Below are 27931 nucleotides of genomic sequence, written 5' to 3'. Positions count from 1 at the left end.
GGCCTATGCTAGCAACAAATTCTCTCATTTTTTGTTTATCGGGGAATGACTTTATTTCAGCTACATTTTTGAAAGATTGTTTTGCTGGATATAAGATTTTTGGGTTTAGGTTTTTCCTTCGAGCACTCTGAATATGTTGTCCTACTGCTTCTGGCCTCCATTGTTTCTAATGAACTGTTAATCCTACTTGAGTTCTGTTGTATGGGACAAGTCATTTTTCTCTTACTGTTTTCAAGATTTTTTTGCCTTTCAGCATTTTTACTATGATGTTTCTGGGTGTGGGTATCTTTGCATTTATCCTGTTTGGAGTTCACTGACATTTTAGACATATGCATTAATGGTTTTCATCAAATTTTGGAAGTTTTCAGCCATTATCTTTTTGAATATTTTCCTGCTTCTCTCTTTTCTACTCTTATTATGGACATGTTTGCTACATTTACAGTATCCTAAGCTTCTTTGAGGATTTGTTAATTTTTCTTAATTTTTTTCCCCTCAGAATGCAGTCTCTATCAGTTTCCTTCAAGTTTGCTGATTCTGATTTCTGCCAGTTCAGATCTACTGTTGACTCCCTCTAGCAAATTTTTCTTTTCATTTACTGTACTTTTTGTACTGTACTTTTGTATAAGAATTTCCATTTGGGTCTTATTTTCCCTTGACCTCATTCACCTATTTCATCGACGCTTCACCCTCTGCCTCTGAAAACCACCAATCTCTTCCCCAGATCTATGTGCTCATTTTTTGTTGCTCTTTGTTCATTTTTAGATTCCACATATAAGTGATGTCATGGGTCTTATTTCACTGGGCACTGTAATGCTCTCAAGGTCCATCCATGTTCTTGCAAATGGCAAGATTTCCTTCTTTTTTATGGCTGAGTAATAATCCAGTTTGTGTGTGTGTGTGTGTGTGTGTGTGTGTGTGTGTAACTCAATCGTATTTTCTTTATTCATCCATCCATTGATAACACTTAGGTTGTTTCTATATCTTGGAAAATATGTAAATAATGCTGCAATGAACATGGGAGTGGCATATATCTTTTTGAGTTAGTTTTTTATTTTTTTGTATAGATACCCAGAAGTAGAATTGCTGGATTTTATGGTAGTTCTATTTTTAGTTTGTGAGGAACTTTCACACTGTTTTTCAAAGCATCTGCACCAATTTACATTCCTACCATCAGTGCACACAGGATTCCCTTTTCTCTACATACTTGCCAACACTTGTTATTTCTTGTTTTTTTGGTAATAACCATTCTAACAAATAGGAGGTGATATCTCATTGTGGTTTTGATTTGCATTTCTCTGATGATTAGTGATGCTGGGCAAATTTCATGTACCTGCAGGTTATCTGCATGTCTTTTTTTTTGGAAAAATATCTATTCAGATGCTCTGCTAATTTTTTAATTGAAATTTTTTTTGCTATAGTTGTATAAGTTCTTTACATATTTTGGATATTAATCTGTTATCAGATATATGATTTTCAAATATTTTCTCTCATTTCACAGATTGTCTTTTCATTTTGTTGATGGTTTCCTTTGCTCTGCAGAAGTTTTTTAGTTTGATGTAGTCCTACTTGCATATTTTTGTTTTTGCTGCCTTTGCTTTGGTGTCATATCCAAAAAATTATTGCCAAGACCCAGATCAAGGAAGGAGCTTACTGCCTATATTTTCTTGTAGGATTTTATGGTTTTGTATCTTATAGTCCAGTCTTTAATCTATTTTGAGTTAATTCTTGTGTATGCTATCAGATAGTTCTGTTTGATTTTTATAACTTCAATCTCTTTGTTAATATTCTTTATTTGATGAGATATTATCATTATAGTTTACCTTCTTTAAACATGGTGTCTTTTGGCTCTTTAAAGATTTTTCATGGCTGTTATGAGGTCTTTGTTAAATCCAACATTTGAGCCCTCTCAGAGACCATTTCTATTGCCTTGTTTTTTCTGTGAATAAGTCACACTTTCCTGTTTTATTGTAGGTCTTATAATATTTTGTTGATAACTAGACATATTAGGTAATACTGTATAGCAATTCCCTCCCTCTCTCTGGTTTTTTTGTTGTTATTTGCTTGTTTAGTGACTTGGCTAGACTATTCTAGTGAAATTTATTTCCCTTATATTGTGAAGACTCTGATGTTGCTTATCAGAGGGTATAGCCTTCTGTGTGTATACTGTCACCCTGGGATGACAGTTTTAGCAGGGTTCTCTTTGTCTCTTTCCCTGATCACTTCATTGATATCAAATCCAGCTATTAGCTATCACAGTCACAACCAGGTGAATGCTTTATTGTTTTTGACAATGCTCCAGGATATATATTACTCAATATTCTAATCCAATTCAGGCAGAAGTCATATTTGAAGCCAGTATTTGAGGTTTGTTCAAATCCCAACTCACCTTTGGCCTAGCTGGTTGCTCTTAAATAAGAGGAGCTGCCAGCCTCTTATTTGATTTCCAACAAATACTTCATTGGTTTTGAGGGCATCCTTAGGCTTGAACTTCCTCAAATTGTGTTTCAAATAAGCTAGTTTCTTTGGGGAGAGCTTCAAAGTTCATTGCCTCTTTCTCTGGGCAAAATTTCTGAGCCACTAGTCTGGACCTGGGGCAGGGATGGTAACCTCTGGCCTTCTCAGCTCTACTTTTCTGGCACGAAACCTCTGTCCTATGACCAAGCTGGGTGAGAGCAGTCAAGGCCTCAGCATTTTAGCTTGCTATGCCTGGGGTAGACATTTTGTCCTATGAGTGGGGGACTGACAGGGGAGAGAAGACTTTGACCTCTTGGCTACACTCACCAGGAATTTGTCCTTTGCAACTTGGGAGTTGGAACGGATGAGAAATGCTGACAACCTGAAGGCAGGAGAGGTATACAGCAAGTTGTGGCTCAATATCAAACACACACTTTTTACCAAGTGTCAGTAGATTTTCTTGAATAAATGTTTCTTTATTTTCTGTATCCTTTTAGGACAATTTCCAGAGGCTTTAAATGATTGCTGTTTTTAAAAAATACTTTTTACCAGTTTTACTTTTTTTCTGGAGAATGTGTCCATGGTGCTTCTCAAGATGCCATTCGGAAGTCTATCCTGTACCTGATTTTTGTTTTGTTTTGTTTTTTTGTTTGAGAAAGAGAGTGAAGGAGGGGCAGAGGGAGAAAGAGAGAGAAAATCCCAAGCAGGCTCTGAGCTGTCAGCGCAGAGCCCAACACAGGGCTCCATCTCATGAACCATGAGAACCATCAAAAGTCGGATGTTTAACTGACTGAGCCACTCAGACGCCCCTATCCAGTACCTGGTATTTCAAAAATAAATAAATTTCTCAATTGTTTCCTTTTATTATATAGAAAGATGATTGATTTTGTATACTGTGTACTCTTCAATGTTGCTAAGTTCACATATTGTTTTGTATTTTTTTTTTGTAGATTCCTTTGGGTGTCCTAATATACCACAATATCATTGGCAAATAAAGTGAGTTTTAATATTTTCTTGCTAAACCCTAGGCATATTATTTTTATATTGCTTTTGCCCTTACTAAGTCATCAAGTACAATGTCAAACAAAGGTGATGAGAGTGTATATCATTGGCTTGTTACCAATTTTAGTGGAAAAACATCCAATATTCCACAATTAAGTGTGATGTTATTTGTAGGTTTTTATAGATTGGCTTTATTCATTTGAGGAAATATTCTATTCCTAGTTTTCTGGTGATTATTCTAAAGAAGTGTTAGTTTATGATTTTTTTTTGCATGTATTGAGATGATCATATAATTTTCTCCTTTATTATGTTAACCAGTTGTTTTGCATTGATTGGTTTTCAAATATTAAACTCTTATTCTTGGGATAAAACCACCATGGTTATATTTTATCTTTCTTACATATGTCTGTCTTCCATTTACTAATATTTCTGAATCTATGTTCGTAAGTGAGACTGGCCTGTACTTTCCTTTAAGTTTGTCAAGTTTTTGGTTTCAGCATTGTGCTGTCCTCAGATAAGCAGTTGGGAAGATTTCACTCTTTTTTCTATTCCCCGAAATCATTTGCATAAGATTAGTGTTATTTATGTTTGATAGAATTAATCAGTGAAATTATTCAAAGCCTGTAGTTTTCTTTGTTGTGGTTATTTAATTTTGAATTCAAAAATTTTTTAAAGATAGGAGGCTATTTATATTTTCCAATGTGTTTGGTGTCAGTTTTTATAATTTTTTTCTTTCAAGACATCTCTTGCTTTCATCTATACAATTTATAGGCATAACGTTGTTCATAGTTTTACTTTTATTATTTTTAATTTCTGTAGAATCCATAGTGATGTTCCCTTTTTAATTTATCATATTGGTTATTTTTTTTCTTCTTGATCTATCTAACTAGGGTTTTACAGATTTAGTAAATGTTTTGAGGACACACCTTGTGGTTTTATTGATCTACTCTATTGTTTGCCCTGTATTTCATTGATTTCTGTCTTTATTTCCTTCCTCTGTTTACTTTGTGTTACACTGTTCTTTTTTTTTTTTTTTGGTGTCTTAACAAAGTTTAGATTATTAATTTGATATTTTCTTTTCCAGTATAAGCAATAATGTTCTAAATTTTTCCTTTAAGTACTACTTAAGTAACAGCTTACAAATTTTGATATTTTGTGTTTATACTTTCACTCAGTTCAAAAATATTTTAAAAATTTCCTGTGATTTGTTTTTTAAACCATGACACAGTCTTAATTTCCAAATGTTTGGGGATTTTAAGATATATTTCTGTTATTGATTTCTAACTTAATTTCTCTTGTGATCAGAGAACATACTCTGCTTGATTTCAGTCCCCTATAATCCATTGTAACTTGTTTCCTGACTCAGTCTACATTTGTGAATGTTCCATTTCTACTTGAAAAAAATGCATATTTCCCTTTGTATGTGGTAAGTGGCTATTTTGGTCAGGACAATTTGGTTAAGAGGATTGCTTAATTTTTTTCTTAATATACTTACCAATTTTTCTTTATTTGTTCTATCAATTACTGAGGAGAAATAATGAATCCCCAGCTATGATTGTATATTTGTCTCTTTCTTTCTTTCTTTTGTTTACTTTCTATACTTTCAATACCTCTTATTAGGTCTGTACTTGTATAGGATTATTAATATCTTTCTGATAAAGTGATTCTTTTATAATTTGGAACTGCCTCTCTCTCTTCTTCTCTTAATGTCTACTTTATCTTATAATGTAGCCCCATCAGCTCTCTTGAGGTTAATATTGATAAATAATTTGATAAAATTATTTTTCACTTCTTTTATTTTTAATCATTTGTATGTTTTTGTAATTAAAGTGCATCTCTTATAAACAGCATATAGTTGGGTTTTTTTTTTCCATCTTGTTTCACAATTTCTTCCCTTTTCTTGTGTGTGTGTGTGTGTGTGTGTGTGTGTGTGTGTGTGTGTAATATTTGCTCCATTTACACTTACTATAATATAATCATTGTTAGAGTTAAATTTACGTCTATCATTTTTTTTTCAGCATGTCCTTCTGTGCTTTTTTCCACTATTTCACTTTTCCGTCCTTTGAAAAAAATCAAATATTTTTTAGTATTCTATTTTATCTTCTCTTTGGCTACTTAGCTACACTTCTGTTTTATTTATTTATTTATTTTTTAGTGGTGGTTCTAGGGATTATAATATGCATCTATAATTCATCACAATCTACTTTTAATTATTATTGCATAATTTCTCTTATGATGAAAGAAACATAACATGATTCTGTTTATGTCCCTCCCATCCTTTGTTACTATTGTCATTTGTTTTTCTTCTACATTTTATAAACCCCATAATACAGTTAGTTTTTTTTTTTTTTTAATTTTTTTTTTTCAATGTTTATTTATTTTTGGGACAGAGAGAGACAGAGCATGAATGGGGGAGGGGCAGAGAGAGAGGGAGACACAGAATTGGAAACAGGCTCCAGGCTCTGAGCCATCAGCCCAGAGCCCGACGCGGGGCTCGAACTCACGGAGTGCGAGATCGTGACCTGGCTGAAGTCGGACGCTTAACCGACTGCGCCACCCAGGTGCCCCAATTAGTTTTTAATTTAAAAATTAGATAAACTCCTAGGGATTTTAAGAAATGACAAAATAATCTTTTATATTTACCCACATATTTATTCTTCTAATGCTTTTCATTCTTACTGTATATCTAAATCTCCATCTGGTATTATTTCCCTCAGCTTAAAAACCTCCTATACTGGGGCACATGTGTGGCCCAGTCAGTTGAGCACCCAATTCTTTGGTTTCTGTTCAGGTCATGACCCCAGCAGGGTCATGGGATCAAATACCACAGTGGACTGCACACTAAACATGAAACCTGCTTAAGATTCTCTCTCCTTCTCTCTCCCTCTCTCTCTCTCCCCTCCCTCTGCCCCTCTCCAACCCTCCCTTGCTCTTTCTCTCTCTCAAATAAAAATTAAAAACAAAACCAAAAACAACCTTTACCATATCTTGTAGTGCAAGTCTGCCCATGACAAATTTATTTACCTTCATTTTAAAATATTTTTGCTAGAGGGGTACCTGGGTGGCTCAGTTGGCTAAGCGTCTCTCTTTTTTTTAATGTTTACTTATTTTTGAGAGAGAGAGAGAGAGAGAGAGAAAGAATGAGTGGGGGAGGGGTGGCAGAGAAAGAGGAAGACACAGAATTCAAATAGGCTCTGGGGTCTGAGCTGTCAGCACAGAGCCCAATACTGGGCTCGAACTCATGAACCATGAGATCATGAGCAGAAGTTGGAAGCTTAACCGACTGAGCCACCTGGTCACCCCATAAGCATCTGACTCTTGATTTTGGCTCAGGTAATGATCTCACAGTTCATGAGATTCTTGGGATTCTCTGTCTCCCTCTCTCTGCTCATGTTTGCACATGTGCACTCTAAATAAACAAACAAATAAATAAATAAGACTTTTGCTAGATGTACAATTCTAGTTTTTCCTACTCTTTGCAGTCCATCCATCTACAGAAGGCCCACTCCTTTCGGCACCTGTGCCCAGATCAGTCACTTGCACCAAGTATGGGAGCAGCTGCAGCTTTCTGCTCATCTATGAATGTCTCTTTCACTCTGGAATTCACTTAATCAAGCCTTCTTTGAATCTACCACTTTTTAATATCCCCACAGAAAAGTATGATTTTAACTTTATCATTGTATTTATCACAGGGTTTTATTACTGTTGCGATCATTGTTGTTACTACAGGAATGAACTTTCATATCTCAACATCCTGTCTAGAAATGGAAAGCTCCTCTCTTGGTTTTATTTTATATCTTGGAAATACTGTGAAAGCTGGACTGAAGACATGGAAGACCAAGAGAATGGTAACTAGTCAAATTGATTAATCTATTCCTGATACTAGTAAGTATCCAATGAAGTACTCAGAGTACATTCCAGATAATTGTGCTTTTCCCAAAGATTATACTGAGATTTCCCAAAGAGATCTCCCAGAGATTAGGTGGAGAAAATTATGTCTGACATATAAATAGAGTAAAGCAAATTGACTAAACTTGGAAGATTTGTACAGTGATTCATTAGAAAATGCATAATAATAATATAAAAGGAAACATATAATAAATCCTGGTTGAGAACAGATACAGAAATTTTATGGTAAATAAACAACTGAATATCAGAAGACAAATCCCCTTTGGGGTACAGTGAATTATATCAACTTTTATTTAAAAATGTTAAGTATGTACAGTTGACCCTTGCACACAATAAGAGTATGAACTACATGAATCCACTAACACAAATTTTTTTAATAAATAAGTATAGTGCAATATAGTGTAGTATAATGTATTTTCTTTTCCTTATTTTCTTAATAACATTTTCTTTAGCATACTTTATTGTAAGAATACAGTATATGATACAAGTAACATACAAAATATGTGTTAACTGTTATCCATAAGGCCTTTGGTCAGTAGTTGGCTCTTGGTAGTTAAATTCTGGGGGAATCAAAAGTTAAACATAGATTTTTGACTGCAGAAGAGGGTTGGTGCCTCTAACCCCACAGTGTTTAAGGGTCAAGTGTATACCTATAATGTATCTTAGTGTATAATATAATTAAGATAGCATTTGAAATAGCAACTTGTGAATGTTAAATAAAATATCAGTATTCTTTAAGAGACTAAGACACAAGTGTCTCCATACATATAAATAGTCTATACTTTGGGGTATTTTCTTACCAAATTATCACTTATCATATAAAATGCTCTGGTCTGAATTTTTTCCAATTTGATTGACATTTTGGTGAGATAATTTTTTTCTGTGGGATAGTATATTATAGGATATTTACCTACATTCTATTTACTAGATGCCAGTAGAGCACCCCTCTTCTACTTGTGAGGGCCAAAAATGTCTTCAGACATTGCTAAACGTCCCATCGGGGACAAAATCATTCTTGGTTGAGACCACTGCCATAAGTTATATTAGCTTGTTTTATTTGTTTGACTCACATTGAGATTACTCACTAAACTCTAGAAAACCCACACATATTACTAAGTAATAGCTCTCCTACTTTTTATTTCCTTGTGCATTTTGTTTAAATTCAAAGATGAAACTTTATATTTTATCCACTAATTACAGTTCAATGTAGTTGCTTTCTAGCACAAAGTTTTGAGGTAAAAAAATTTACACTCTAAGACTAATTTCAAAAAAAAAAATAAGTAAAATATAGACCTGAAAATCAGATATATAAAAAAAACATTTGTTTAACCAAATCATACTATTTTTCAATTTATTCCTCTTATTATGTAGCTCTCTCCTTTTCTTTTATGTACCTATTACAGTAGAGAACACCTCCTATTAACTAATCTTTAAATCTGTTCTGATTCCCATCCCTTCTCCCCTTCTTAAGGATTTTGCTCCTTTAGTTACCCCCTCTGTCCCTTATCACCAGTCTCTCTTTCTCTATGGATCACTCTCTATTCGCATTAACTTTAAAATATGTTCTTTATCTAAAATGGAAAGACAAAAAATTCCTCCTCTTGACACTTTATTCCAGTCAAGTTACTGACTTCTTTTTTCTACACTCCTTCATAACCAAACATCTTGAAAGAGTTATCTACTTGTTCTGTTTCCTCATTTGCCACTCTTCTCTCTAATATAATTTTGGTTTCTCTCCCAATACTTTTCACAAACTACTTTTTAAAGAATCACTAACAACCTTCACAGAGCAAGACACACTAGTCACTTCTCTGAGCTTATTTTACTTAATCCTATCTTTAGCATTTGACATGGCTGATCGCTTCTTGAAACATTCCCCTTTATTTTGGCTTCTGCAACAGTCTCCTCATTTTTTCTCTTTTCTCTGGCAAGTCCTCTGGGCCCGCTGCTCCTCTTCTTTGAAACGTAAATGTTGAAATTCCTAATGTCTCTATCCATAATCCTCCTCTTCCCTCCCTCTGTTTCCCCTTTCTCCCCTGTCTAGGTAATTTCATCTATTCCCATGTCATTACATATTATCTATATGCTAAAGACTCAACTAACAGCACTGATATTCAGATTTGTTTAGTTGTCCACGTGACATCTTCACTTGGATAAATGACAGACATACCAAATTCTAACATGTCTAAAACTGAAGTTTATTTTCCTTATTACCATGTCCTACTCCAACCCTACCACAATCAGTGACTCAAGCCTAAATCTGGAAAGAATTTTTGATTCCACTCTCTGATCTTCCACATTGAATATAATTAGTAGCTCTAATGTACTAATGATATTTGGACCTATCCTTTCTTCTACAATAACATTGTTAAAACCCTAGTCAAAGCCACCTTCAATTCTTGCGTGGAGTACACACTGGCCTCCTAACTGGTATAATGGCCATCTTTTCTTTTTCTTCTTCTTTTCTTTTCTTTTCTTTGCTCTTCCCCCCCCGCATGATATTTTCTTCATGCAGCAGTGTGGATGATATTTTTAAGACATAAAAGCATATCATTCTCCTCCTTAAAATAAAATGGGATTTCTTATAATTGCCTCAGGACATGTATAATCTTATTCCTGCTCATCTAGACATCAAAATCTTAACTCATTTTCCCTCTCAGTCCTTTTCTATTGCACTCCCAGCCTCCTTGGCCTTCTTTTTATTTCTAGAAGATAGTTAAGTCCTTTACCTTTAGAACCTTCTTATAAGGCTATTCACTCTGCCTGGAATACACCATTTCCTGCCTCATGTGGCTAGTTTTTTTCTTGAAAAAAAGCTTTATGAAGGTTTAATTTACATATTTATAAAGTATATGATATGATAAATTTTGACATATGTATACACCTGTGAAACTATCTCCACGATCAAGATAATAAACATATCCCTCATGCACAAGAGTTTCTTTGTGTCTTTTTGTAACCCTCCTTCCAGCCCTTCCCATAAGTGCCCCTTCCTACCCCCAGGCAACCACTAATCTGCTTTCTGTCACTATGCATTAGTTTTCATTTCCTAGAATTTTATATGAATATACACCTTTTTTTGCCTGGATTCTTTTATTCAGTGTAATTATTTTGAGATTCATTGATGTTGCAACATTTATCAATAGTGCATACCTAGGGGGGAAAAAGAGAGGCATACCATAATAGACTCTTATCTATAAAGAACAAACTGAGAGTTGCTGGAGGGGAGGTGGGTGGAGGAATGGGTTAAGTGGGTGATGGCTATTAAGGAGGGCACTTGTGATGAGCACTGAGTGTTGTATGTAAATGATGAATCACTAAATTCTACTCCTGAAACTAATATTATACTATATGTTAACTAAAATTTAAATAAAAACTTGAAACATTAAAAAAAGGAAAAAAAAGTGCTTACCTTTTTATTGCTTAGTAAACCACCGAACAGATATAACAGAATTTGTTTATTGGAGAATTTAGTTGTTTCAGGTTTTGACTACTACAAATGTTTCAATGTTTGATTGCTATGCATGTGTTTGTATTGATATAGGCTTTCTGCTTTCATTTGTCTAGTTTAAATAACGATAAAAAATGACTAGATCATGTTATAAATGTATATTTAAATCTTTAATAACCTGCCAACTGATCATACCATTGTACATTCCTACCAGTAGGGTGGGAGAGTTCTGTTTCTTCCACATTCTTGCCAATACTTGGTGTGATCAACATTTTTGATTTTAGTCACTCTAACCGATGTGCAATGATATGTCATTGTAGTTTTTTTTAATTAATTAATTTATTTTGAGAGAGACAGAGATATTGCAGGCTGGGGACCAGTAAAGAGAGAGGGAGAGAGAAAATCTGGGCTGCCAGTGCAGAGCCCCATGTGGAGCTAAAACTCACAAACCATAAGATCATGACCTGAGGCAAACTAAGAGTTGGACACATAACCAACTGAGCCACCAAGGCACCTCTCTCATTATAGTTTTAATTTGATTTTCCTAATGATGAATGTTGAGAATCTTTTCATATGCTTTTCTTTATTGTTTAATTCTTCAATTTATTGATTGATTGAATTATAATAAAGGACTATCATTATATTTCTGGAATATTCTCTATTTAATTATTTTTGATATTCAGCTGGATTTGATTTCCTAAAACTTTTCTTTTTTTGTGTATAATATTAGTTTCAGGAGTAAAATTTAGTGATTCATCACTTACATATAACACCCAGTGCTCATCGGAAGAGCCCTCCTTAATACTCATCACCCATTTAACCCATTCCCCTGCCTACCTCCCCTGCTGTAGTGCTCAGTTTGTTCTCTATAGCTAACAGTCTGTTTTCTGCTTTGCCCCTCTTTTTTCTTTTTCCCTCTACGTTCATCTGTTTGTTTTCTTAAACTCCATGTGAGTGAAATCATATGGTATTTTTCTTTCTCTGCCTTACTTTGCTTGGCGTAATACTCTCTAGCTCCATCCACATTTTTGCAAATTACAAGATTTCATTCTTTTCAATGGCTGAGTAATATTCCATTGTGTGTATGTATGTGTATATATGTATGTATGTGTGCAGATATATATATATACACACATATATGTATATGATGTGTGTGTATGTGTGTATATATATATATACACACACAACACATCTTCCTTATCCATTAATTAGTTGATCAACATTTGGGCTGTTTCCATCATTTGGCCATTGTCATAATCATTACAGTTTTGATTTGTATTTACCTGATGATGAGTGTTGTTGAGTGTTTTTCATCTGTTAGTCATCTGTATGTCTTTTTAGGAAAAATACCTATTCATGTCTTCTGACCATTTTTTAAATGGATTATTTTTTGGGTGCTGAGTTTGATAAGTTCTTTATAGATTTTAGATACCAACCCTTTATCAGACATGTCATTTGCAAATATGTTCTCCCATTCTGAAGGTTGTTTCCTTCCCTGTTCATATGTTTATATGTTATCAGTATATCTTCCTTTGTGAAGTACTTATTCAAATTTCTTGCCCATATTTTTATTGGGTTCTATGCTTTATTATAGTTTTTAGAATTTTAACAATCTATTCTACATACAAATCCCTTATAAGATATATGCTTTGTAAATATTTTCTCCTAGTCTGTGGCTCAACTTTTCATTCTCAAACATTATCTTTTGAAGAGCAGAAATTTTTATTTTTGAAGAAGTCCAGTGTAGTCATATGTTCTAATATGAAGCATGTTATTTAAAAAACTTTTGCCTAACCCAGTATCATAAAAATCTCCTCTTTTCCTAGATTTATAAAAATTTTAGGTTTTATATTAAGGCTAATGATCTATTTATAAGTTAATTTTTTGAAAAAATTTGTTACAATGGATCAAAGTTAACTTTTTTATGGATCAAAGTTAACTTTTTTCAATTGTTTAAGTATCATTTGTAGGAAAAACAATCCTTTCTCTACTTAATTGCCTTTGCACCTCTGTCAAAAATTAGTTGTCCAAATATATTTGTGGGTATATTTCTGAAGTCTCTATTAAGGTCCGTTGATCTATTTGTGTTTGGACTGACATTAAACTGTTCAATAACACTAATTTTTTAAAAAGTCTTTAAATCAGGTAGTGTTGGTCTTCCAACATTTCTCTTTTTTTTAAAAAAAAAGCTCTTTTGGCTCTAAATCTTTTGCATTTCTGTGTGGACTCTAGAATCAGTTTGTCAGTTTCTATTAAAAGTCTGCTAGAGTTTTATTGGAATTGTATTGAATTACAAATCAATTTGGGGAGAAATGAGATCTTAACACTGAGTCTTGTGAAACATGAACATGGTGTAATTCTTCATTTTTGAAGGGTATTTTTTAACTTCTCTTACCAATGTTTTCAGGTTTTCAATCTGGGTCTTTCACATCTGTTGTCTTATTTATGGCTGTTTCATATTTTTGATGCTATTATGAATGGTATTTTCAAATTTTAATTTCAGGTTGTTTTGGGTAGATAGAAATAAAATTGATTTCATACATTGACTTTGTGGACTGTGCTTTGTTAAACTCACTTATTAGTTCTAGTAGCTCTCTGTAGAATTCTTTAGATTTTTTTCTTTATGGATGATGATGTCATCTATGAAAAAAGATGATTTAACTTCTTTTCCAATTTAGATAACTTTTTTTCTTGCCTGACTACACTCACTAGAATCTCTAGTACAATGTTAACTAGAAGTGGATGTGAATTCGAAGTTTTTTCTAGTCTGGCTGCTGGGAATAGGCACTGTTTCCTTTAATCCCTTCAGATGGTTCTTTATGTATTCCTAGTTAGTTTCATCATAGTATGTGTTGATCAGTACTTTGGTGAGGAGGAAACTATAGATCTCTGGGATCTTCTTTGTGAACTGCAGTTGCTCTGGTTTTCCTGGTTTCTCATCTCCATCTCATTAACTTAGGGAGTCAACTGGGTTTCTCTAGGGTTTCCCCTCCTCTTTTGCTGCAGTCTGCAAACTCTCAGGGCAGGAACGTGTGTGGTTATAGGGTTCACTTCTTTTGTTTCCCATTTTCAGAGATTACTGTATTTCATTGCCTGATGTCCTGCATCTTAAAAAAAGCCATAGTTTCATTTATTATATCTGTTTTTTTGTTTGTTTGTTTATTTTAGGCAAGACATTAATCTGGTCTGTATCTTGGTCTGAAGTGTAAGTCCAAGGCATTGTCTGTTTCATTCTTATCTGACACAATTTCACTTAAATATTTCCTCCTCAGATAGGCCCTTCTCTCATAACACTCTCAAAAATAGGTCCACCTTTTCCCCCTTATCTCACTTTTCTCCTTGATGGCTTTGCTTTTTTCAATTATAATAGTACATCTATGGATTCTTTACATGTTTTACATATATGCATTCCTTACATGTTTTCTATTCTAAACTGAGGAAAGAGTCTATAATTATTTCATTCATCACTGTATATCTTGTGCTTAGAAAAATGTTTGACACAAAAGATGCTTAATATTTTTTTGAATAAATGACCTCTTCCCATTTATTATTTACCATGATTTTTGCTCATTTTTGTTCATTGAGGCATTCTTTCTTTCTTATTCTTTGTTTTACTTTTCCATTTTTTATATTCTCAAGTTCATTTTTATTTTACATTCATGTGCCTCTCTTTGCTAGTTCTCTTTTATTCTTCTTTCAATTTTTCCTTATGCTTCTATTTGTGTTCCCAGGATCTGTTACCGTTCCCCACAATCTGAAAAAGCCATGCAGTGAGAGTGGGAAAATATCTATAGATAGACTTGAGACTTTTTAAAGGATCTTCCATTGCATTACAAGAAGTTGATGCACAAGCAAGTTTGTCTGACAGTGTTCTACCTTAAGCCTATTCCTCAACTCCTTTGGTTTAAACAGCATACTATTATTTTCTAACTAGCAAAATTTCTGTCACTTTCACAAGTAGAAGGAGCACTAGTTGACGAGGCAGCTGACAGGATGTTAGTCATTCCATAGACCAGTTGTTATACTGGAAAAGATATTTAACCTCTCTGAGGCTTGGTTTCATCTTTTATTAAAATAATAATGTCTACTATTTATAGAGTACTTTTACAAACATTAACCAAGAAAAGTTCCATAAGTCTTTAAGGGAGTTAAGGGATTATAATTTTTACTTGATATTAGAGAAAAAAGAAACTCAGAGAAGTTAAATGACTAGCCACAGATTACCGATATAATGAGTACTTCTTAAGTAGAAAAAGTAGAACTTGATATAAACCTCTGACTGCTATGCCTGCTGCTCTTTGCAAATCATTTTATTGGTTCCACAAATCATAATCTGTCAAATACAAAGATTTCCTTTGAGCCATAGAGTTTTGTTATTCTATGATGTGAAAGATTTGCAGATGGAATAAAGATTTAGGGTAGGCAGTTCCTTGGAACCTAAACTATCTTACAAAATGATCAGTGAAAGAGCCCAGGAAAAGATTGGTATTTAAGTGTTTCTCCAGAAATGAAAGTATAAAGTTCAAAACAGAATGTGTGTCCCTTTGAGATGTAATAAAATATAATATATAATCATGATATAATAAAACATAAAAGATAAAAACTGGATTTCAGAGAGCACCATGTCTAATCTCCTCAATTGTGAAAAATAATTTTAAATTGTTTTGTTTTTGAATATATTTTTTCATTGATTGTGGGTAAAAACTGGGTAAAAAAGTGGTTTCTGATTATAGTATAATGGGATTGATTTCCAATGACCCTGAAACTTTGAGACACTTAGAGACACTGAATAATACAATGGAAAGCATATGAAGTCTGTTTTGCATCAGATAGGCCTAATTCCCACTCATTGTAACTTTGAGAAACTAATTTAATATCCTTTGTCTTCATTTTTTTTTCATCTATAGAGGAATCTACAGATAAATATCTATCTGCCATAAAGGGTTACAATGACCATTAAATAATATAACACTGAGTCAAACTGCCGAGCACAATCCCAGAATAGAATAGACACTCAGTGGAAGTGGATTCAGTTTCCCCAAGTAGGAACAATGCAGATATGCTTTCCTGAAAGCTAGGAAATAATTCATGAAAGGCCAAATAGTCTCTATTATAATAAAATGGAACTACAGAAACATAACCAGGTTTTATGATCCAATAAATTAAAAGCAAGTTTTCATAAAATTTATTTTTAAAAGCATATTCCAGGATATACCTTCAAGTCATTAATCAGTCCCGTATGATGTTGATTATCAAGAGAAGACTTTAAAGAAATTGATTTCAAATTCCATGGCTTGTCTGAATTTCTAGGGAGCTCACTGGTGGAGACATGGAGGATCTCTTAATGGCCTCCTAAGGACTTGATTTTACTTCTGTCTTGACACTTCAGATCTTTGTTTAGAAAAAACTATTTGTTTTGAAAAATTCCAGTGAACCCAATAACTGCAGAAGCTATTTCTGTTCTCCCTTGTCAAATCTGAAAAATCCCTTGGCTGTTCATATGAGCAGAAAGAGCCTGCTGTCATGCTCTATCTTACTACCATCATCATTTAACTACTGAGCACATATTTGTGCTAGGTATAGAGGGTATAAAGAATTTTAGATATACTCTTCACATTCTTCCCATGCATTTGGAAAGGTAGAGCACATGCATAAAAATAAATAAAATACAAATGAATCTACACCAACTACCAACTGGTTCACGTTCTACCATGTCTACTATAGACACTGTAGGCATTTAAATGAGTTGGCATAACAGGGCTCTGATGGCAGGAGGAAAAGTTTACAATAGGAACTAAAATTTGAGCAGGGTGTGTTCAGAGGGGGGATAATATGCATAAATTATAAGGATAGCAAGATAAATACCCTTGGCTTAAGGGGAGTGTTTTTATAGAAGAGTAGTAGAAATTTCATTTGAAAATATAGATAGGAATTATATTTTAGAGTACCCTGAATGAAGATTTAAAATCTTTGCTTTTTAAATCTGAAGGCTGTATAAGAGTATTGAAGGCTCAGAATAAGTGAGCATGTCTCTGAACTTCATTAACTGTTATACTGTGGTTGATACTGTAGAATCATGATTAAGAGCCTTCTCCTGCTTCTTATCCTCAGCATAAAATTTCTCTTTTTACTATAAAAGCATTGCATTTTTATTACAGAAATGTCAGAAAATACATTAAAACTAAAAGAAGAGATGTGTAAAAGCCACAGTCTCATGTTTAGAAACTTTTTTGATCCATATAGATGGATACATTCTCTGTCTCTCTGTCTCTGTCTCTGTCTCTGTCTCTCTCTCTCTCTCTCTCACACACACACACACACACACACACACACACACACACACACACACAGTCTTGGGGGAATCCAACCCTGAAAAGGCTAAACTGGGATTCAGAAGCTCCAGTATGTGTGGTAAACCATGTGGAGACTATTTACAGGAAAAGTTTTGGCTGAAACATTTTATGTGGAAGCGAGTGGGTGTGAAAGAATAGTATTAGGGTAGGAGTCAGCTAATTTTTTATATAAAGAGCAAGATAGTAGATATTTTGAGTATCATGGGCCATATGTTTTCTGCTGCAACTGCTCAACTCTGCCATTGTAGTATGGATGCAGCCATAGATAATATGTAAATTATGAGTTTGACTGCATTCTAATAAAGCTTTATTTTGGGGAAATGAAATTTTACATAATTTTCAGATAATACCTAATTGGTTTCTGTTTTAGGATCAGCAGAAGCCAACATAGATATCAGTGTTCTATCATAAGTCACCAGGAGAAAAGACAGTGAAAAGCAACCAAAAAGGGGGTGTTCTACTAGAATAGAAAACTAGAGAATACCTATGATGAAAAATAAGTCACCCTATGGGCATTCCCAGAAAAATTTTAAGGATTTCATAGGAATTGGCATCCTTTAGCTAGAGGAAGACAATGTTTTAGGTTATTATTAATGATGTGATCCGATTAATCATCTACAAACTGGTGAGGCGAGGTCTGAAGAAATTCAAAATACAAACAATATGTGTGTGTATACATGTATATGCCTATTTTATACAACATGAAGCCATCATATATATTGTTAAGCAACCTTCTTTTTTTTAATATGAAATTTATTGTCAAATTGGTTTCCATACAACACCCAGTACTCATCCCAACAGGTGCCCTCCTCAATACCCATCACCCCCCCCCCCCATCAACCCTCAGTTTGTTCTCAGCTTTTAAGAGACTCTTATGGTTTGGCTCCCTCCCTTGCTAACTTTTTTTTTTTCCCTTTCCCTCCCCCATGGTCTTCTGTTAAGTTTCTCAGGATCCACATAAGAGTGAAAACATATTGTATCTGTCTTTCTCTGTATGACTTACTTCACGTAGCATAACACTCTCCAGTTCCTTCTTTTTTAACATAACACTGATCAATATGTTGTAAACCTCTTCTTGTCGATGAATGTTAGCCCATAATATCACTAATAATATCTGCACCTCCAATCATACCTTCATTCTCCATTCTTTCTGAACTAGTTTTTAGAATTGCTTACTCCATCATCTTCAAATTTGCATTTTCTACCATGGTAAATGTTAATATTATTGGATTTTTAGTTTGTGACCTTAATTTCCTAACTTCACAGTGTGTTTGTGTTTTCTATTTAAAAAAAAGCAACAGAAACTAGGAAAGTTAGCTAAGTCTAAGAAATCCAATTACTTAGGAAAATACTGTAGTCCTTGTTATAATACTTTTTTAAAATGAGCAATGGCATAAGGTTTTCCAAACAAGAAAGTATTCAATTATTATTGATACTGGCATTGTCAGGTTTACTATTTATAAGGGCACCATGGCTCTTCCGCCTCAAAACAAAAGACAGTGACTCTGGAACTAACAGAATAAGGTCTGCATGGTTTGTAATAAACACTGAAATAATGGGTGTGAATAAATGGATAAATGATATTAGCTATTTGAAGTATTTATATAATTATTAAAATTATCAGGTTGCACTTCCATAACAAAACAAAAATTTGCATGCATGCTGAATGTGTTTTAAAAAACACATTACTAAGCACAGATGTATGGGTTTAAATCAGGCATTAAAACTTAGAAAAGCTATTTGCCTAACCTTTATAGAACTTACTCTGATAGGAAGTACGGATCCGTTTCGTTAAATCAGGATAAAAGTTAGACAGGCCACGCATGCAAAAGTTGTCTTTGGAACATGCCAGAACATCAGCATCAGCAGCAGGCAGGGGAAAGAGAGAAAAATAGTCTAAAGTGAAAGGAAGTGATTCATACCAGAATCTAGAACAGCCAAGATGAAGAAATTGCAGCAAGTTTAGGTAACCAAATTAGAAAGGAGATATTAAAAAAATAAATCAATTAGAAAGTAAGAGGTGATAGATGAATGATGACAGTGCTATAGTAATTTTATTTAATCAAATATAAGAGTAGATGTCATATTTGTCATATGATTTTTATGTAGTAAACGTATTTCACATGTAAATAATACTTATGTTACCTCATAAAAATCAAAATGGTTGTCTTCAATCCTCAGTATTAAAAAGACAGCTTAGGGATTTTAGTCTTTGGTATTTTATTTTTATAATATAAAATGAGTATTCATTGTAGTCATTTTATACACTAAATATGAACAAAGTTTATGACTTCATCACAGTTTTTCCAGATTTTAAAGTCATCAAAATTCTAAGCTCTAATTATAATTGAGTCTCAATAAATTTAAATTAAGTAACAGTTATGTTGTTTGTCACAATATACACCTTGTCATACCATTGTATAAACTGAGTAAGTAACTTAGATACTGGCATAGGATCCAGTTTTTCAAATTCAATTTGTGCTTTCAGTATGCCAGTATTGCCTCTTATACCCTAATATTTTCCTACCCTAGAGTCCATAAACTTTAAAAAATCAATCTTCTCTTTCCCAATCATGAGGTAATCTTACGGAACATGCATGCACAATCTCTTATTCTGCCTTCCTTTCAAAAGCCAGAAAAGGTAGAGGCAGAACCTATACAATTTGAAATTTCCAGCATTCCTAAAATTATGCTAAAAGCTGAGATCACTAGCAGGAAACAAAGAGACTTCTATATTCTGAAGGAGAACTTTTGTGCTCCTGAAAAGGGTTTAAATTAGCAACGTGGAAAGGGTTAAGGTTCATTAAAAAAAAAAAGAAAAAAGATTAACAAAGGGAAGAATTTCAGTATATCAAGTTAATTTTTCATTAGTCCAAAGGGAAACTTCTTTTATTATAACATTTGGATGTTAAATTTGGCACATTTGCTATTTAGTAAATAACACCTATCATAATGTTCTCTTTTTATTTTAAAATATTCTTTACATGAGTCTATTTAATAAACTAAACACATAATACTATAGATGTATTTCCATCTGCAAATCTTTGAGTCAACTGATTTTTTTTTATCAACTAAACTATATCAGTGGACAGAAAATATGCAAAATTTTGTCAGTGTTTACAAAGCCAACTATTTGGATAAATACTGAAATTTCAGTAAACTTTGGATAATTTGGCATACCAAAATTTGGCATTATATAGAAAGTATTTCTGCTTATATATTAATTAACCTTATATATTTTTCCTTTATAGTTATACAAATTTATTGGTCCTGTCAAGCAAAATGTTATCTTTCATAGCATTTTAAAATGTTAATAATGTTTATTGCATTTGTGAAAATACCTCAAAGAAAATCACCCTCCAATAAAGAAAGGTGACAGCTAGAATATGGAGTTTAAACAATTAAAAGTAGTGAATATTTAAAATTATATTTTTGAATATTAGAAGAGATATTAGAAGAAAACTATCCTGTTAAAATACAACTATTGCAAATAATTTTTTCAATTACAGAGCCTGATTTTCACAGCAGTTTTATATTTAATAAATTCTTATTTTCTCTTATTTCTTAGGAATTCAACCTATGAAACTTGAGGTGTTCCCTAACTTTGGCAGCAAATTGAAATTTAAACACTTCCTTTATCCTTTCAAAGATTCTCACTATATTTCCGCCCAATTTTATTTACATAGTATTATAAGTTATATTGACTTCATATTGCCATGCATTTGAATAGCATTACAGAAGAAAGATAAGAAATCTAAAGGTAAGAAAACAGATGAACTAATCAAGTTCATAACCATTTTGTTTTATCTCCTACCTGCAATGAACTGCTTGTTTTTTCGAGGAGACCGTGGTTGACGTTGGTATAGGTCACTTGATCTATATAGGTCAATGGTCCCCATGCTTAACAGTACTGTCTTCTGTATAAAATCCACCACAGCCAACCCATTGCAGTTCCCAAATGCAACTCTGAGAGAAAAAAAAAAAATGCAGCTAGAACGTATCACAGTAATCATTATTATTGTAATCTCTGAATTAAACATAATTGGAAAGTAATGCCTTAGGGTTGGAGAGGTAAGGTCGCGATTGGTGTAACGTCAGGAAGGATACCATGCCTTTACACAGGATGGAGTGACCTTGTATAATAGCCATATTATACAGTCATATTTTATCATCAATTTTATTATTTAAGTAGTGATTACCCAATCTGCTCTTTAACTTGGTCTTATCTTTTTATAGAATCATATAAAATGTTTTTGCTAGCAGTGGGGAAATAGATCAAGAAATGGCATACTCTAATAGCTATAGATGCTTAGGTATATAATTAGATGCCTTTTAAAAATAAAATTATAATTATTAACCTCCAAATTATTTCTCTTCTTTCTTAAAAAATTGTAAAAATATTTTTTTATTTTTGAGAGAGAGATAGAGCATGAGCAGGTGAGGGGCAGAGCAAGAGGGGGAGAACAGATTCTGAAGCAGGCTCCAGGCTCTGAGCTGTCAGCCAGAGCCTGATGTTGGGCTCAAACTAATAAACTGCGAGATCATGACCGAGGTCGAAGTTGGATACTTGGCAGACTGAGCCATCCAGGCACCCCTAAATTATTTCTCTTCTTAAACAGTATATATTTAACACAAAATTTACATAAAAAATAACTTTCTATATCTAAGGTTTTGACACCATAGTAGATATAAACAGAGATACAATTTTCATTCACAAAAAATTAAAAATTTCTCTCTTGTTTTTTATTTTGTCCTACTTATTAACTTTTGTCCTATTAAAAGACAAACATCATTCGATTAATTTTTTTTATTTCTCCTGAGAAATTAAAACAGCTCTTAGCACTAAGCAGGCATTTTGGTCAGTCTTAATATTTATTAGGCTTACACAAATTCTCTTTTTCTGAATTTACAACATGTCTTCTAGCTAAACAATTGTAAATTTGTGCTGTTTGCTCCCTAAACTAAACAAACACTAGTTACATGACTGTTGTTTTGCTCATTTCATGTAAGTTCTGTGTTGTTTTCTTACTTAGATTGAATCTGGTTGACAAACCATTGGTTTACTCTCAGTTTCTTTCCACTCCACCACATAGCCTTCCTTCCTTACAACAAATGAAAAGTTCTACCATATGAGATGTTTTGCTATTTCACATAGAGTTCTACACCTTCCAACAAGACAGACTTTGGAAACTAAAAAAAAACAAAAACAAAAACTATTGTTATAAGAGTCAGCAGAGGGGCACCTGGGTGGCTCAGTCAGTTAAGCACCGACTTTGGCGCAGGTCATGATCTCACGGTTTGTGAGTTTGAGCCCCGTGTTGGGTTCTGTGCTGACAGCTCAGAGCCTGAAACCTGCTTCAGATTCTGTGTCTCCCTCTCTCTCTGCCTCCCTCCCACTCATCTCTGTCTGTCTCTCAAAAATAAACATAAAAAAAAATTTTTTTTTAAGTCAGCAGATTCTATCTCTATCATTTACAGGTTATGTGACCTTGAAAACAATTAATGAACTTTGTCAGGCCTTAGTTTCTTTACTTTATAATGAGAATTATAATACTAGATTTATCTATTTTTCAGGGCTTTAATGAGCATCAAAATCAGAAAATTGTTATTAAAATACTTTGAAAAATTTCCATACATAAGTAGAACTGACTCTAATATTATAATAAGTAAATGCAATATTATACATATTACATACTGTATAGCAAGTTCATATCTCGAAACTTATACAGGTATGATAGAGTTCCCAAATTCAATACTGACAAGAAAAAAAATAGGAAAGTAGAATGTATTACATCAACCAGAATGATTATTTTTCTCTTTGAATTAAAATAAGAATACTAGAAAGTTATACCTTAGTGTTGGGGAGGTCAGGCAATGGTTGTTGAAAAGTCAGTTAGAATACTGGGTTTAATTTACTAACTTAAATAAAAAACTGTACGAAATATATTAAGACACAGTTTGCACAGATTGACCAACCAGGCAACATAGGATGAGAGAAGGATAACAATCAAAGTAAACTTTACCTAGGTATTCTTCTTGTGTTTTGTTTTTTATTTACAGTTTTATTGAGATATATTTCACATATTATAAAATTCACTGATTTAAATAAAGTGTACAGTTCTGTGGTTTTAAATATATTTGTTCTTACTAGTAAAATGTATTTAGAATTGTGGAATCATCACCACATTTTAGAACATTTCAGTACCGGAATCTGGGTATTCTAATTTAAACTAATGTTCTAATTTAGTGAATGGAGGAGAGACTTTCCAGACTAGACTAGCACAGGAAACTAACACAGAGAGATCAGTGGTCGCACTGAATTGAGGAGAAATAGATCAGACTCTGATGCTATAAAAACAGCCAGAATTTATGAGGTAAAATACTAGAGAGAAAAGAGCTACACAAGGAGAATATATCAGACTCATAGAATGGTTCTCTGGAGCATCCATGTGAAAAAATTCCCCCAGGCTTGGGAAAGAACCACTAAAGAGATAAAGCTGAACAATTCACAAAGTTATCAAAAGGCTGAGAATATTTCATGTTACTACCAGACAAACTGCTGAGATCTCCTAATAGACAAAAAAAAGCAGATATAGTAGTATCACTTTAGGAGTGGGGAACACATTTAGCCATAAACTAAAAGTTCTTCTGAACTCCACCTTAAAAAAAAGCTTAGACACATTATTCTAAGTAACATAACTGCCTTCCAGAAAAATAACCAACACTATTAAAAAGAATCAAACAAAATACCACCATAATGTAAAATTCACAATGTCCACTATATAAAAAGTAGCAGGCATATAAGGAATTCAGAAAACATGACTGATAAGCAAAGGAAAAAATAAATCAAAAGAAACATACCTAGAAATGAAACAAATGATAAAAGTAGCAAACAAGGATATTAAAAATGCTTAAAAATATATATTCCAGATATTTAAGAAGGTGGAGAAAAACATACTCTAAAGTTACAGGAATCAAGACAGGCTGGTATTGAAGTAAAGATAAAAATAAATTTTAATGAAACGAGTGGCCACAAACAAACATAAATGGTCAACTGATATTTGACAAAAGCATTATAGGAATTCAGAGGAAAGATCGTCTTCAATAAATGATGTGAAACAATTAGATATCCATAAGTAAAAAATTGAGCCTTAAATTTTTACCTTCCACAGTACAGAAAAATTAATAAGACACTTGATTTCAAAAAATAGGCAAAAGATTTGAACAGATATCTCACCAAACAAAATGTACAAATGTGAAATAGGCACTTAAAAGATGCTGAGCATCATTAGTCACCAGGAATATGTAAATTAAAACCACTGATCCCATCAGAGTAGATAGAATTAAAAGATTGGTAACATCAAGTGTTGACAATCATGTGGAAAAACTGAAATTCGAATACATTGTTGTTGGAAATACAAAGAATACAACTTCTTTAAAAAATAGTTTGCCTTATAAATATATATAGTTAACTCTTCACCAACACAGGGGTTAAAGGTGCCTACCCCCCACACAATCAAAATCCATGTATAAGTTTTAACTCCTTCATACCCCCCAAACTTAACTATTAATAACCTACAGTTGACTGGAAGCCTTACTGGTAACATAAACAGTCAATGAACACATATATTGTATATGTATTATATATTAGATTTTTACAATAAAATAAGCTAAAGGAAAAATGTTACTAAGAAAATCATAAGAAAGGGAAATATATTTACATTATTGTATTGAAAAAAATCATGTATGAGTGGACCCATGCAATTCAAACTTGTATTGTTCAAGGGTCAACTAAATTCACCATATGACCCAGTAATTCTATTCTTTCTTACCCAAGAAAATGTAAACAAATATTACACAAAGACTTGTACTTGAACATTAATAGCAAATTTATTCATAAAAGCCTCAAACTGGAAACAACTGAAGTTTCCATCGTATAAACACATTTTTTGTATATCCACATAATGGATAATGCAGCAATGAAAAGGAACAAGCCACAGATACATATACAATATGGATGAAACACAAAAACATTATGCTAAGTGAATGAAAACAAACACAAAATTATTTATGATTTATGACTCTATATAAAATTACAGTAAATGCAGTCAAATTGAGGGGCTAGAGGAAGAGGTAAAAATTGAATGCAAGGGAGCATAAAGCACCCTTTTGAGGTGATCGATACTTTTTATATCATTAGTTTGTTGGTGGTTACATGACTTATATTTGTCTTGCATGTTTGTCAAAATTAATATGTCATGCTTAAAATGGGTGATTTTTATTTTATATACATACCTCAATAAAGTATTTGTAATACTAATAAATATTTAGTTAATTAAATTGCTACAAAAAAGACAGAGAATTACACAGAGTTATGGACTCTGGTCCCTAAGAATGTTCTGGAGAGTAAGAGAATGATATGGCAAAGATTTTTTTAAAAATTGGATATTTTAGTTAACCTACCTGAAAGATAAAATGATTTCATTGTGGGAAGAAAAGGTGAGATTTTTTTTTTTCTTCCAATATCTTGTTGGTAAGGAAATTCAAAAGAAAATATCAATCAACAAGAACATATTTTCAAGATTTAGCATTTATAATAAAAATAATTTTTATTAATCTCATCTTTGTTTCTTTAAATACTCAACATCTATCTTAAACTGCTTTATATAAAAACCAGCTATTCTCAATTGTCTAAGAGTTAATTAACTTTTCTGTTTTATAAGTACAAAATATATTTATATATAGAAATTAAAAGTCCACATTAAAAAGTCCCTAAATACCCTACAGGCATCCTGTTCTATTTTGCATTTATAAACAATGTTAATGTATGGACACATATAAATATAAAAAAAAAGTAAAAGTCAAATATTTTAAAAACACATTTCTATTTCATATGTTTGAATATGGTGATGCTTTAAGAAATTGCTCTTCTTTCTAAAAGCAACTCAGAAAAATAGGTTTAAATATGTTTGTTCAATGGGTTGGAAAAAAAGCAAAATTTTGCTTTTAAATACCTTAAAAGTTTTGTTACTGGTACGAACTTAGGGAAAAAAGCTCATATAACATTTGTAATCAAATACAAATACATTTTGGAAAATTACTGATTTAATAATTCTGTCTTAAAAATAGCTTTGTTTTTTTTTCCCTTGATATACCACCATGTAAAAATAATCATAAAACTGTCTGTGTTTAAATTTAAATTTTTTTAATTTTAAAAGAAAATTTAATTATACCTAGAGTTAAAAATTCAGTTCCTAGTTGTGCTAGCTTCATTTTAGGTGCTCATTGTGATTAGCAGTAATATATTCGACTGCTCAGATTATAATACATTGCCATCACTGCAGAAAGACCTATTGCACAGTTCTTTTGTAGGGTATGCATACCTTAAATGTGATTTATTTATTTTATCTCCCTGTGATTTATTTATTTTATAACTGGAAGTTTGCGCCCAATAATCCCATTCACCTATTTTGCTCCACCTGCCAACACCCTCCCCTCTGGCAACTACTAGTTTTCTTTGTATTTATAATTCTGTTTCTGTTTTTTTGTTTTTTTGTTTGTTCATTCGATTTGTTTTGTAGATTCTACATATAAGTGAACCATATACTATTTGTCTTTCTCAAACTTATTTCAACCTCTAGTTCCATCCATGTTGTCCCAAATAGCAAGATCTCATTCTTTTTCATGACCAAGTAACATTCCATTGTGTGTGTATGTAGGATATGTGTCACATCTTCTTTATGCATTCATCTATTGATGGATACTTAAGAGTACTTCCCTATCTTGGCTATTTTAAATAATGCTGCAATAATCTTAAGGGTGCATATATCTTTTTGAATTAATGTTTTTATTCTCATTACCTTTAGCAGTGGAATTAGTGGGTCATATGATGTTTATGTTTTTAATTATTTGAGGAACCTACATGCTGTTTTCCATAGTGGCTACACCAAATTACATTAACATCAACAGTGCACCAGGGCTCACCTTTTCTGCATATCCTTGCCAACACTTGTTATTTCTTGTCTTTTTGGTACCAGGCATTCTGACAGGAATGAAGTGGTATCTCATTGTGGTTTTGATTTGCATTTCACTGATAATTAGTGCTGTTGAGCATCTAATTATGTGTTTGTTGGCCAGCTGTATGTCTTTGGAAAAAATGTCATTTCAGGTCCTCTCCTCATTTAAAATTAGACTCATTCCTATTGAGTTATGTAAGTTCTTTATGTATTTTGGAAATTAATCCCTTATCAGATATGTCATTTGCAAATATCTTCTCCCATTCAGTAAGTTGCCTTTCAGTTTTGTTGATGGTTTCCTTTGACTTGCAAAAGCTTTTTACTTTGTTGTAGTCCCAATAGTTTATTTTTGCTTTTGCTTCCCTTTCATGAGAAGACTTATCCAGAAAAATGTTGCTAAGGTTGATATCAAAGAAATTACTGCCTTTGTTTTCATCTAGGGATTTTATAGTTTCAGGTCTCACATTGAGGTCTTTAATCCATGTAATTTTATTCTTGTGTATGGTATAAGAAAGTGGTCCAGTTTTATTATTTTCAATTTAACCATCCAGTTTTCCTAATATCATTTTTTGAAGAGATTGTCTTTTCCTCATTGTGTATTCTTGCCTCCTTTATTATAGATTAGTTGACCATTATAAGCATGGGTTTATTTCTGGGCTCTCTATCCTGTTGGTGAATGTGTCTATTTTTATGCCAGTACCATATTGTTCTGACTATTATAGCTTTCATAGTATACCTTGAAACCT

The 27931-nt window shown here is 32.8% G+C and overlaps 1 protein-coding gene across 5 annotated transcripts in view; it reads right to left on the bottom strand.

Annotated features, from left to right (window-relative positions):
- Window positions 1-27931, bottom strand: part of STXBP5L (syntaxin binding protein 5L) — a 399447-nt gene that overhangs the window by 85835 nt on the left and 285681 nt on the right. For 3 of the 5 annotated variants that reach the window (XM_043594274.1, XM_043594278.1, XM_043594275.1), the window contains exons 19-20: window positions 20984-21135; window positions 18934-19005 (exon numbers count right to left, since the gene is read on the bottom strand). In XM_043594274.1, coding sequence (XP_043450209.1) covers window positions 18934-19005; window positions 20984-21135 — 224 coding nt within the window. The remainder of the gene's footprint in view (window positions 1-18933; window positions 19006-20983; window positions 21136-27931) is intronic. The other 2 variants (XM_043594276.1, XM_043594279.1) reach the window with 1 other exon arrangement.

The sequence above is a fragment of the Prionailurus bengalensis genome, chromosome C2 (assembly GCF_016509475.1).
Source record: "Prionailurus bengalensis isolate Pbe53 chromosome C2, Fcat_Pben_1.1_paternal_pri, whole genome shotgun sequence".
Lineage (NCBI taxonomy): Eukaryota > Metazoa > Chordata > Mammalia > Carnivora > Felidae > Prionailurus > Prionailurus bengalensis.
The sequence above is the reverse complement of the archived record's forward strand: the minus strand, read 5'-3'. Positions and strand labels throughout refer to the sequence as shown.